General features: G+C 46.9%; 1 protein-coding gene across 1 annotated transcript in view; it reads left to right on the top strand.

Annotated features, from left to right (window-relative positions):
• The first annotated feature begins 868 nt into the window (after nt 1-868).
• The window catches only part of secisbp2l (SECIS binding protein 2-like), a 44,426-nt gene continuing 32,391 nt past the window's right edge, over nt 869-12,903 (top strand). Inside the window, exons 1-2 of the mRNA XM_052516797.1 lie at nt 869-1,154; nt 11,280-11,458. Of these exons, the coding sequence (XP_052372757.1) occupies nt 1,137-1,154; nt 11,280-11,458 (197 nt within the window). The 5' untranslated portion in view covers nt 869-1,136. The remainder of the gene's footprint in view (nt 1,155-11,279; nt 11,459-12,903) is intronic.

Genomic DNA, 12,903 nt, shown 5'->3' with positions numbered 1-12,903 from the left:
CTTTTTGGAGAAATGTCCTCTGGTCTGATGAAACAAAAATAGAACTGTTTGGCCATAATGACCATCACTATGTTTGGAGGAAATAGGAGGAGGCTTGCAAGCTGAAGAACACCATCCCAACCGTGAAGCACGGGGGTGGCAGCATCATGTTGTGGGAGTGCTTTGCTGCAGGAGGGACTGGTGCACTTCACAAAATAGATGGCATTATGAGGGAGGAAAATTATGTGGATAAATTGAAGCAACATCTCAAGACATCAGTCAGGAAGTTAAAGCTTGGTCGCAAATGGGTCTTCCAAATGGACAATGACCCCAAGCATACTTCGAAAGTTGTGCCAAAATGGCTTGAGGACAACAAAGTCAAGGTATTAGAGTGGCCATCACAAAGCCCTGACCTCAAACCCATTGAAGATTTGTGGGCAGAACTGAAAAAGTGTGTATGAGCAAGGAGGCCTACAAACCTGACTCAGTTACACCAGCTGTCAGGAGGATTGGGCAAAAATTCACCCCACTTATTGTGGGAAGCTTGTGGAAGGCGACCCAAAACGTTGACCCAAGTTAAACAATTTAAAGGCAATGCTACCAAATACTAATTGACTGTATGTAAACTTCTGACCCACTGGGAATGTGATGAAAGAAATAAAAGCTGAAATAAATCACTCCACTATTATTCTGACATTTCACATTCTCAAAATAAAGTGGCAATCCTAACTGACCTAAAACAGGTACTTTTACTAGGAATTGTGAAAAACGGAGTTTAAATGTATTTAGTTAAGGTGCGTGTAAACTTCCGATTGCAGCTGCTTTACGCAACAAAAAAATATATACTTTTTGCACAGTAGGCCTATTTATCCTGGTCCTTCAAATCTTATCAGTGACAGACGCCGAAGGCAAAGACGAACATTGTGTGAGACTGTGGGCTTTCCGTCCCAGATGATCCCCTCTGCCATTCCATTCCTACGTTGACACATTCAGAGCTAGCCGAGCTAGCTAGGCAGCAACAGTTCAACTAGGCAGAGGTAAAACAGGGTGTGTTTCACACAAATGGCTCAATATTTACAATGAAGAAAATTAAATCACCTATATCTTGACGACCACTGCGTGCTCAATGACGGTCTGCCGCGGTCTCAGCGATTGACATGGACTCTTGTGATAAGGTAAAGACGGATTTTCTCTGCGAAGTAATGACGGAACCGATTATGTCTGGTAACGGCACAACTAGCTTTAGTTAGCTAATAGGAATATGAAGCTAGCTAGCTAGGCCCAAAACGTATCTGCAGGTAACAATGTCCCTTTAATGTTTTAGAAGTGTCCGTGAGTTTATCCGATGTTTGATTATTGTCAATGATTTGTCATCTAACTAGATCACTGCGCGTACTAGGCATGCGTGTAAGTAAAGACAAGTGAACTAGCTAACTAGCCAGTTAGCTAAGCAGCTTTTATACGCTTGTCATTTTGGATGGCCAATATCTCATCTGTTCTCCCTGATATGCTGATCTATGTACTAGATATGTTTTAATTGAGGCTAACTATATTGAGAATCTAACTAAACTAGTTACAGTACCTATACTGTCACACTGTGTTGACATGAACTGACTTCGCTATCTGGTGAACTTTGATGTTTGACACACCGTTAAATAACTAGCTAGATAGTTATTATAATACGGACCAAGGTAAGTTAACTAGCTAGGTAGTGACCAGTTACCAGAAACTTCCAGGCTACAGTGAGTGTGTGGTAGATTGTTGACAACTAACTAGCCAGCTGATTCGCTCTGGAGGAATGTCCGGTTCTTTTGCATTTGAATCGCATTCCATTGAGTGACTCCTGCTGCGCATAGGGTAACTTAACTATGATGCAAGTTAGCTACTCTATTGTGTGGTCTGACTTACTGTAAGTGCCCATTTAAAATGTCATATTTTTCACTAGGCTTAATTCCATGACAGTATATGGCACCATAGTTTAGGCCACAGAGTGCTGCCATCTAGTATACTGCAGGGTATTGTTTTCAGCTGGCTATTTCTTGAACTGAGTTGTTGGTTAAGGGCTTGACAGTAAGCATTTCACAGTAAGGTCGACACCTGTTGTAATCGGTGCGTGTGACAAATAAAATGTGATTTGATTTGGATGAAGGCCTCCTGTGAAGGCCTCAGATGCCACATAGGCTGAGTTTTGGTCCACAGTGATGTGATGATGGTGCATGGGAGATTCAAGGACCCAAGATGGTTTCATGCTTGTGATATATTTTTCAAAATGTAGTGTACATGCACACACTCGAGCTCGCTCATCCACCCACCACTCTATTGCTCCCTCTCTTGCCCCCTCCCATTCAACAACAGTGAAAGAACAATACAACTTCTCTCTTTCCAGCTGAGAATGTTAGAAGACAATAAATCGGAGACAAAAGCTTGAATGGACAAAGGGTTTGATGGTTGATGGCCCAGTAGTCCCACCCAGTTTTGCCAGGTCAGTGCTGCTCTGGCTTTTTCACCACACATCTGGAGCTGAGCTGCACTTATAGGAGCAATTAGGGTTAAGTGCCTTACTCTAAGGCACATCTACAGATTTTTCACCTAGTCGGCTCGGGATTCGAACCAGCAAACTTTCAGAGTGACTGGCCTTACCCTCTAACCGCTAGGCTACCTGCTAATGCATCTTCCATAATCGCTGCTATTCTCTCTCTTCCTCGCTCTAACACACACATGCCAACCTGCAGCCTTTTCCACAATCGCTGCTATTCTCACTCACATCCCAGGCGCTAATCAATCAATCACATACAACTCCGTCTGAACAAACAACCTACACCTTCACACCAGCGGAATGGAGAATGGCACCCAGAGTTAAAGAACCCAGACCTGGACACAGTCAGGGACTTCCTGTCTGAATCTCCCCCAGCCAGGGCATACATGTTTGGAGTCTCTTTTCCCTGGTGGACTAGGGCTGGAGTCCTGTAGCAACTGACTCTGTTGTAGCTAGTTGTGTAATTGGCTTATCCTGGTTGGGCAACCATCCTCACTCCTCAACTGATCCTCTCAGGCCTAATCCTGTAACTGTCTCCCCTGTCACCTATAGCCAGGCCTACCTCCTGTAACGTCACCTATAGCCAGGCCTACCTCCTGTAACGTCACCTATAGCCAGGCCTACCTCCTGTAATGTCACCTATAGCCAGGCCTACCTCCTGTAATGTCACCTATAGCCAGGCCTACCTCCTGTAACGTCACCTATAGCTAGCCAGGCCTACTTCCTGTAACGTCACCTATAGCTAGCCAGGTCTACTTCCTATAGCTAGCCAGGCCTACTTCCTGTAACGTCACCTATAGCTAGCCAGGCCTACTTCCTGTAACGTCACCTATAGCTAGCCAGGCCTACTTCCTGTAACGTCACCTATAGCTAGCCTGTCCTACTTCCTGTAACGTCACCTATAGCTAGCCAGGCCTACTTCCTGTAACGTCCCTCATACAAAGTAGCCAACCCCGTCACCCTGCCCCTCACCTAAAGTTTAAATTTACCAACCTCTCCTCTATCAGCATCCTTGTCATCTAAAGCAACACAACCAACCCCTCTGTTTTGTGTAACTAACTTCACGTAATTATCTAAAGTAACCAGCTCTCTTTAGAGTAGTCCTAACCATCAAACCTCATATGGAAACAAAGCATGGTTAATTTAAAATGTCATATTTTTCACTAGGCTTAATTCCATGACAGTATATGGCACCATAGTTTAGGCCACAGAAGGCTGCCATCTAGTATACTGCAGGGTATTGTTTTCAGCTGGCTACGTCACCCCTAGCGCTCTGTGTTGACCAGTCAGGACCCCTGGATCTATCAGATGTCAGTCCACACTGCCCACGGACAGTACAGTAGCACTGGGAAACAATAGTGGTGTGTGTGGTGTGTGTTCACTGCTGTACTGATGCTGGATTCATACATTCCGACCCTGGCTGGGAGAATGGAGTGTCTTTGTGTCGTGAACTCGTGTCAACTCTCCCTCTTCCTTTCCTCCTCTCAGAATGAAAGGGGGGGATGAGGTTGATCTATCCTCTGACCGCAGCTGCAGTCCAAGTGATAGGTCTGGACTCCATCTCAAATGGCACCCTATTGAGCTCTGGTCAAAAGTAGTGCACTATGAAAGGAATAGGGTGCCATTTGGGACTCAAGCAGCAAGTCCCGATGTGTCAGCTGGGCAGGAAGGCCTGTGATTCAGTCAACATGATGTCAATGGTCAGTTTTGATAAGAGGTGAACCTAGATAAACAGTCCAATGGTCATGACTTAGTAGTCAGACCCAGTTCAGTGTTTCCATATCAGTGTTTAAAGTCCCCTGAAGCAGCATTCATCAGGACTACAAACAAACATTAATTCAATTGATAGCTAAATGTGATTTGGTCGGAGCAACAGAGCAGGGTGGGGGGAAGAGGAGAGGGAATAGTGGTGAGGGGTTGTAGAGATGGTCTGTGTTTCTTCAGTTTCACCCAGAACCCACCCAGAACCCACCCATCCAGACAGACAGACAGACAAGTAAAAGCTCATTGAGAGTGCTTTGACTACATTCCTTTAAGACACTGAGCTGTTGACCTGTTGTAAATATTTCCCAGCTTTGACCCAGGCTGTCATCCTGTTGCTGTTCCATCTAGTGGCCTACAGTATCTTTCCACTCTTCCAATCCACTGATGATACCAATACTAGAGCAGTAGGCTGCATCTCATCTGACCTACCCAAACCCCGGAGGACATTGTTTCAAACAATGGATAATTGTCATCCTTTGTATTTTATTTTCAGAGAGGTAGGCCTCTGTTGATTTGACATGGTACTGTGGTTTGTGATGTGTCGGGTAGCTGTACAGGTATGTTTGACACATACTTTGTGACACACATTTTATGATGGATATTGTATGACTAGAGGTCAACCGATGAATTGGAATGGCAGATTTCAAGTTTTCATAACAATCGGAAATCTGTATTTTTTTATTATTTTTTTTCTTTTTCTTTTTTCTTTACTTAATCTTTATTTAACTTGGCAAGTCAGTTAAGAACACATTCTTATCTTCAATGACGGCCTAGAAACGGTGGGTTAACTGCCTCGTTCAGGGGCAGAACGACAGATTTTCACCTTGTCAGCTCGGGAGATCCAATCTTGCAACCTTACAGTTAACTAATCCAACGCAATAACGACCTGCCTCTCTCTCGTTGCACTCCACAAGGAGACTGCCTGTTACGCAAATGCAGTAAGCCAAGGTAAGTTGCTAGCTAGCATTAAACTTATCTTATAAAAAACAATCAATCATAATCACTAGTTAACTACACATGGTTGATGATATTACTAGATATTATCTAGCGTGTCCTGTGTTGCATATAATCTGACTGAGCATACAACTATCTAAGTATCTGACTGAGCGGTGGTAGGCAGAAGCAGGCGGGTAACCATTAATTCAAACAGCACCTTCGTGCGTTTTGCCAGCAGCTCTTCGTTGTGCATCAAGCATTGCGCTGTTTATGACTTCAAGCCTATCAACTCCCGAGACGAGGCTGGTGTAACCGAAGTGAAATGGCTGGCGAGTTAGAGCGCGCTAATAGCGTTTCAAACTTCACTCGCTCTGAGCCTTGGGGTGGTTGTTTCCCTTGCTCTGCATGGGTAATGCTGCTTCGATGGTGGCTGTTGTCGTTGTGTTGCTGGTTCGAGCCCAGGGAGGAGCGAGGAGAGGGAAGAAGCTATACTGTTACACTGGCAATACTAATGTGACTATAAGAACATCCAATAGTCTACGGTTAATTAAATACAAATGGTATAGAGGGAAATAGTCCTATAATTCCTAGAATAACTACAACCTAAAATTTCTTACCTGGGAATATTGAAGACTCATGTTAAAAAGAATCACCAGCTTTCATATGTTCTCATGTTCTGAGCAAGGAACTGAAACGTTAGCTTTCTTACATAGCGCTTATTGCACTTTTACATTCTTCTCCAACACTTTGTTTTTGCATTATTTAAACCAAATTGAACATGTTTCATTATTTACTTGAGGCTAAATTGATTTTATTGATGTATTATATTAAGTTAAAATAAGTGTTCATTCAGTGTTGTTGTAATTGTCAGTATTACAAATACATTTAAAAAATAAAATCGTCCGATTAATCGGTATCAGATTTTTTTGGTCCTCCAATAATCATTATCGGCATTGAAAAATCATAATCGGTCGACCTCTATTTATGACCTGTATTATTTTGACATTTCATCACAGCCTTCCTCCCCTCCACACCCACGCACACCACACACATACATACCACACCCACGCACACCACACACATACATACCACACCCACGCACACCACACACATACATACCACACCCACGCACACCACACACATACATACCACACCCACGCACACCACACACATACATACCACACCCACGCACACCACACACATACATACCACACCCACGCACACCACACACATACATACCACACCCACGCACACCACACACACATACCACACCCACGCACACCACACACACATACATACCACGCACACCACACACACACACATACATACCACACACACGCACACCACACACACACACATTCATCACACGCACACCACACACACATTCATACCACACACACACACACCACACACATTCATACCACACACACGCACACACCACACACACACACACACACACACATTCATACATTTACATTTACATTTAAGTCATTTAGCAGACGCTCTTATCCAGAGCGACTTACAAATTGGTGCATTCACCTTATGACATCCAGTGGAACAGCCACTCATACCACACACACGCACACATTCATACCACACACACGCACACCACACACACACACACATTCATACCACACACACGCACACCACACACACACACACATACATACCACACACATGCACACCACACACACACACATACATACCACACACACGCACACCACAAACCACCACCTCTGTACCTGTGTCATGATGGCAATAGAGGTAGGCCCACAGAATTAAATAGAACAATTGAATTAAAGGATCTTTATGGGTAGGCTGTGTCCTAGTTGACATTGTCTTTAGAGACCTTATGTAACACATAGTTAGCTACTAGTGTAATCTCTCTGGGAAGAATGAGCAGCTAAATATAGCTGGCCCATAAAGTCCTCCTGAAGATGCTGGGTGACTGAGTCATTACCACCCCGGCTCTGCTGGTTGCTCTCTGGTGGCTCTGAGGTGAAGTTTCCCCTAGGTACAGATCTAGGATCAGCTTCCCCTCCCCCAATCCTAACCTAAACCAATAGTGGGGGAAATGCAAAACTAACTCAAGATCAGCATCTAAGGGGCACCTTCAGGGCCAGACTTGGACCGGGCAGGTCCATAGGAAAGGAATGTCTCAGGACAGAATGCTGATGGTAGGAGTGCTACCTAGTGTTTAATGTTAGTGGTAGCTGGTAGGGAGAGGGGCTCTTTGGATGAAAGGGGCAAAAAATGTTTACCAATGAAGCATAACAGTTCCAAGGCACTCCCTAAAATGCTGTATTGTGTTGGCATAATTTAATAGGAAGGGTTAGGCTGAAAGCACAGGTATTGGACTGTGTGTTCTAAGGCCCTCAGTCAGTCATGTTCTCTGAGTACAAGGAAACAGTCCTCTGCTCTCCACACCACTCTGATCTGATCAGTGTCAGACCAACCAGGAAGTGTTTCTATTGCACCAGGTTACATGTTGCTGTGTCTGTCTGCTACACTCAGACGTCCCCTGATCACACTGCTCTAAGGTCAACACTTTGTTATGTTTTCATCGTCTGTGACCGACCTGGCACCCTATTCCCTATATAAGTAAGTAGCCTTGTCCACATTAAAACAGCCCATAGCACAGGAGCCTATCGTCTGCTTCGTTAGGCAGCTTGATGTACTGTAGGTAGCCAGGTAGCCTAGTGGTTAGAGTGGCTAACCAGCAGGTAGCCTAGTGGTTAGAGTGGCTAACCAGCAGGTAGCCTAGTGGTTAGAGTGGCTAACCAGCAGGTAGCCTAGTGGTTAGAGTGGCTAACCAGCAGGTAGCCTAGTGGTTAGAGTGGCTAACCAGCAGGTAGCCTAGTGGTTAGAGTGGCTAACCAGCAGGTAACCTAGTGGTTAGAGTGGCTAACCAGCAGGTAACCTAGTGGTTAGAGTGGCTAACCAGCAGGTAACCTAGTGGCTTTCGGTTACTAGTTCGGCCAGTAACCGAAAAGTTGCTAGATCGAATCCCCGAACTGACAAGGTAAAAATCTGTCGTTCTGCCTCTGAACAAGGCAGTTAATCCACTGTTCCTCGGCCGTCATTGTAAATAAGAACCAATTCCTAACTGTCTTGCCTTCTTAAACAAAGGTTAAATAAATAAAAATACCCCTGGGCAGGATGCTATTCTATGTTCCCTGGTCAAAGTAGTTCACTATTGTAATAAGGTGTATTTTCAGAGACAGCCATTGACTCCAACTCTCCATTCTCAGACCCAGTGAAAAGTTGTTTCTCTTGTTGCCAGTTGTTTCATTTGTCGTGAAGGAACCAGTTCTGTTGTTTTGGCTGTGTCGTGGAGATGTTGCCAGATTAAGTCATGAGTTATGTTAATAATTAGTCTAGCCTTGGCACCCTATTCTATTCTCGCAGGGTGAAGCAGCGAGCTCCTCCTTAGGTAACATACCTACTCAGACTTTGGTCCAGTCATATAGCTTAGGGCCATCGGTCTCTTTGTCAGATATCAATGTTTACTACTGACTGACAGCCTACTCTCCAGTCCTGTGTGATTTATCTAAGACTTAAATGTCTATGGATTGTTGATGTCACCCCTTGGGTTACTAAAACAACTAAGTTCCAGGAAGACTTCACACAGTGAGTGTGCTGTCAGTACCAGCTGATCTTGGGGCGGCAGGGTAGCCTAGTGGTTAGAGCGTTGGACTAGTAACCGAAAGGTTGCAAGGTTGTTCTGCCCCTGAACAGGCAGTTAACCCACTGTTCCTAGGCCGTCATTGAAAATAAGAATTTGTTCTTAACTGACTTGCCTAGTCAAATAAAAAAATAAAAGTCCTTGTATGTCGATTTATCCCTGATTCACTGATTCACCCACATTCACTGAGTCCTGAACATAACCTAATACGGGTTCACTTTAACTGCTCTTATTTTGGCACAAAAGTGAGAGGTCTATCACTCCTGAGTCTGTCTGGTGCGTTGCGAGGTGATCCTGTCCAGTCAGGTCCTCTCCTGTCAGGTCCTGTCCTCTCCCTCCTGGCAGGTCCTCTCTCTCCTGGCAGGTCCTCTCCTGTCCTCTCCTCTCCTGGCAGGTCCTGTCCTCTCCTCTCCTGTCAGGTCCTGTCCTGTCCTCTCACCTCCTGTCAGGTCCTGTCCTGTCCTCTCATGTCCTGTCCTCTCATCTCTTGTCAGGTCCTCTCCTGTCCTCTCCTCTCCTGTCAGGTCCTCTTCTTTCCTTTCCTCTCCTGTCCTGTCCTCTCCTGTCAGGTCCTCTCCTGTCCTGTCCTCTCCTGTCAGGTCCTGTCCTGTCCTCTCCTGTCAGGTCCTGTCCTGTCCTCTCCTGTCAGGTCCTGTCCTGTCCTCTCCTGTCAGGTCCTGTCCTGTCAGGTCCTGTCCTGTCCTCTCCTCTCCTGTCAGGTCCTGTTAGGTCCACTCCTCTCAGGTCCTGTCCTGTCCTCTCATGGCCTGTCCTGTCCTCTCATGTCCTGTCCTCTCATGTCCTGTCAGGTCCTGTTGGGTCCACTCCTCTCATGTCCTGTCCTGTCCTCTCATGTCCTGTCCTCTCCTGTCCTGTCCTCTCCTGTCAGGTCCTCTCCTGTCCTCTCCTGTCAGGTCCTGTCCTGTCCTCTCCTGTCCTGTCCTCTCCTGTCAGGTCCTGTCCTCTCCTGTCAGGTCCTGTCCTCTCCTGTCAGGTCCTGTCCTCTCCTGTCAGGTCCTGTCCTCTCCTGTCAGGTCCTGTCCTCTCCTGTCAGGTCCTGTCCTCTCCTGTCCTGTCCTCTCCTCTCCTGTCAGGTCCTGTCAGGTCCTCTCCTCTCCTGTCAGGTCCTGTCAGGTCCTCTCCTCTCCTGTCAGGTCCTGTCAGGTCCTCTCCTCTCCTGTCAGGTCCTGTCAGGTCCTCTCCTGTCAGGTCCTGTCCTGTCTTCTCCTCTCCGGTCCTGTTCTCTCCCTCCTGGCAGGTCCTCTCTCGCCTGGCAGGTCCTCTCCTGTCCTCTCCTCTCCTGGCAGGTCCTCTCCTGTCCTCTCCTCTCCTGGCAGGTCCTCTCCTGTCCTCTCCTCTCCTGGCAGGTCCTGTCCTGTCCTCTCATCTCCTGTCCTGTCCTCTCATCTCCTGTCAGGTCCTCTCCTGGCCTCTCATCTCCTGTCAGGTCCTCTCCTGTCCTGTCCTCTCCTGTCAGGTCCTGTCCTCTCCTCTCCTGTCAGGTCCTGCCCTCTCCTCTCCTGTCAGGTCCTGCCCTCTCCTCTCCTGTCAGGTCCTGTCCTCTCCTCTCCTGTCAGGTCCTGTCCTCTCCTCTCCTGTCAGGTCCTCTCCTGTCAGGTCCTCTCCTGTCAGGTCCTCTCCTGTCAGGTCCTGTCAGGTCCTGTACTCTCCTGTCAGGTCCTGTACTCTCCTGTCAGGTCCTGTCTTCTCCTCTCCTGTCAGGTCCTCTCCTCTCCTCTCCTGTCAGGTCCTGTCCTGTCAGGTCCTGCCCTCTCCTCTCCTGTCAGGTCCTCTCCTCTCCTCTCCTGTCAGGTCCTGTCCTCTCCTCTCCTGTCAGGTCCTGCCCTCTCCTCTCCTGTCAGGTCCTGCCCTCTCCTCTCCTGTCAGGTCCTGCCCTCTCCTCTCCTGTCAGGTCCTGCCCTCTCCTCTCCTGTCAGGTCCTGCCCTCTCCTCTCCTGTCAGGTCCTGCCCTCTCCTCTCCTGTCAGGTCCTGCCCTCTCCTCTCCTGTCCTCTCCTGTCAGGTCCTCTCCTCTCCTGTCCTCTCCTCTCCTGTCAGGTCCTCTCCTGTCAGGTCCTCTCCTCTCCTGTCAGGTCCTGCCCTCTCCTCTCCTGTCAGGTCCTGCCCTCTCCTCTCCTGTCAGGTCCTGTCCTCTCCTCTCCTGTCAGGTCCTGCCCTCTCCTGTCCTGTCCTCTCCTGTCAGGTCCTCTCCTGTCAGGTCCTCTCCTGTCAGGTCCTCTCCTGTCCTCTCCTCTCCTGTCAGGTCCTGCCCTCTCCTCTCCTGTCAGGTCCTGCCCTCTCCTCTCCTGTCAGGTCCTGCCCTCTCCTCTCCTGTCAGGTCCTGTCTGTGACGTCCGTGTCTGTCTGTCTCTCCTTGCAGGAGGTGAAACTGTCAGCCGAAGTGGAGCCGTTTGTCCCACAAAAGAAAGGTCTGGAAGGAGCGCTGGTCACCATGAGCTTGTCTGGAGGAGGAGAAGGAGGAGGGGGGGTAGAGCCCACCCCAATCCCCAGCTACCTCATCACCTGCTACCCTTTTGTCCAGGAGAACCAACCCAACAGGTAGACACATCACCCTACATCTTATAGTCCCTAGATCATGCAGCTTACACCCTACACACCAAGGGCAGGTTTCCTGGACACAGATTAAGCCTAGTCCTGGATTAAAAACCATATTCAATGGGGAACTACACCCTACACACTAAGGGCAGGTTTCCTGGACACAGATTAAGCCTAGTCCTGGATTAAAAACCATATTCAATGGGGAATTTCTGAGCACATGTCTTTTCATTCAAAACGAGGCTTAATCTGTGTCTGGTAATTTGACCCTAAGAGTCTGAGGTGCGACTGTCACTGATACAATCTGTATTAGAACTACCCTGCCTCTGTACCTGAGCCGCTGACAGTTAGCCTAGCATTAGCTCGGAAAGAATCTCTATGGAGTCCAGGAATATTCCTGTTTCTGACCCTCCTCCAGGAATGTGCCTGTGCCCATGTCAGTGGGAAAACTGATGGGGTCTTCCTTCTGATTCACCTAAGGAAACCCCCATATACCGTGTGAGTGTTTCACACAGCTAGGCTGTGAATGATCAGTTACCACCCAGGGATGTGATCAGGGCAGAAAAATATACCAGGCACTCTGATTTTTTAATAAAAACACACCAAAAACAGACGACCATGCTTTGTAACGTTTCTAAAAACAAGAAATGTGATATTACTCTTTCATTTTTTTGTGACTGGATTTTTTAAACCAAAATATCATAGACAAATTGTTGAGTTGGCCCTTTAAGGGTGGGAGGTTACCTTGGTGTGTGCGATGTGGGATCTGACTCTTTGCTATCAGTTGAAGCAACAGACTCAAACTAATGTTGAAAAACGACTGAACTTGTGAGCAAAACCATGTAAATAGCCAAGGAACACAAAGACAAAGTCTCACTTTGTAGACGTTTGTGGAAAGTAGACCAACGTTTATGCCTGTGCACAGTGCCTCCAAAAAGGAATCTATCAGCATTTCACTCAGTGAGCTCAGCTGTGCCAGATGGGACATATAGTTGAAGTCAGAAGTTTACACACACCTTAGCCAACTCAGTTTTTCACAATTCCTGACATTTAATCATAGTAAAAAATTCCCTGTTTTAGGTCAGTTAGGATCACCACTTTGTTTTAAGAATGTGAAATGTCAGAATAATAGTAGAGATAATGATTTCAGCTTTTATTTCTTTCATCACATTCCCAGTGGGTCAGAAGTTTACATACAGTCAATTAGTATTTGGTAGCATTGCCTTTAAATTGTTTAACTAAGGTCAAATATTTCAGGTAGCTTTCCACAATAAGTTGGGTGAATTTTGGCCCATTCCTCCTGACAGAGCTGGTGTAACTGAGTCAGGTTTGTAGGCCTCCTTGCTCATACACTCTTTTTCAGTTCTGCCCACACATTTTCTTTGGGATTGAGGTCAGGGCTTTGTGATGGCCACTCCAATACCTTGACTTTGTCCTGAAGCCATTTT

The sequence above is a fragment of the Oncorhynchus keta genome, unplaced genomic scaffold (assembly GCF_023373465.1).
Source record: "Oncorhynchus keta strain PuntledgeMale-10-30-2019 unplaced genomic scaffold, Oket_V2 Un_scaffold_5444_pilon_pilon, whole genome shotgun sequence".
Taxonomy (NCBI): domain Eukaryota; kingdom Metazoa; phylum Chordata; class Actinopteri; order Salmoniformes; family Salmonidae; genus Oncorhynchus; species Oncorhynchus keta.
This window is presented reverse-complemented; position numbering and strand designations above follow the sequence as displayed.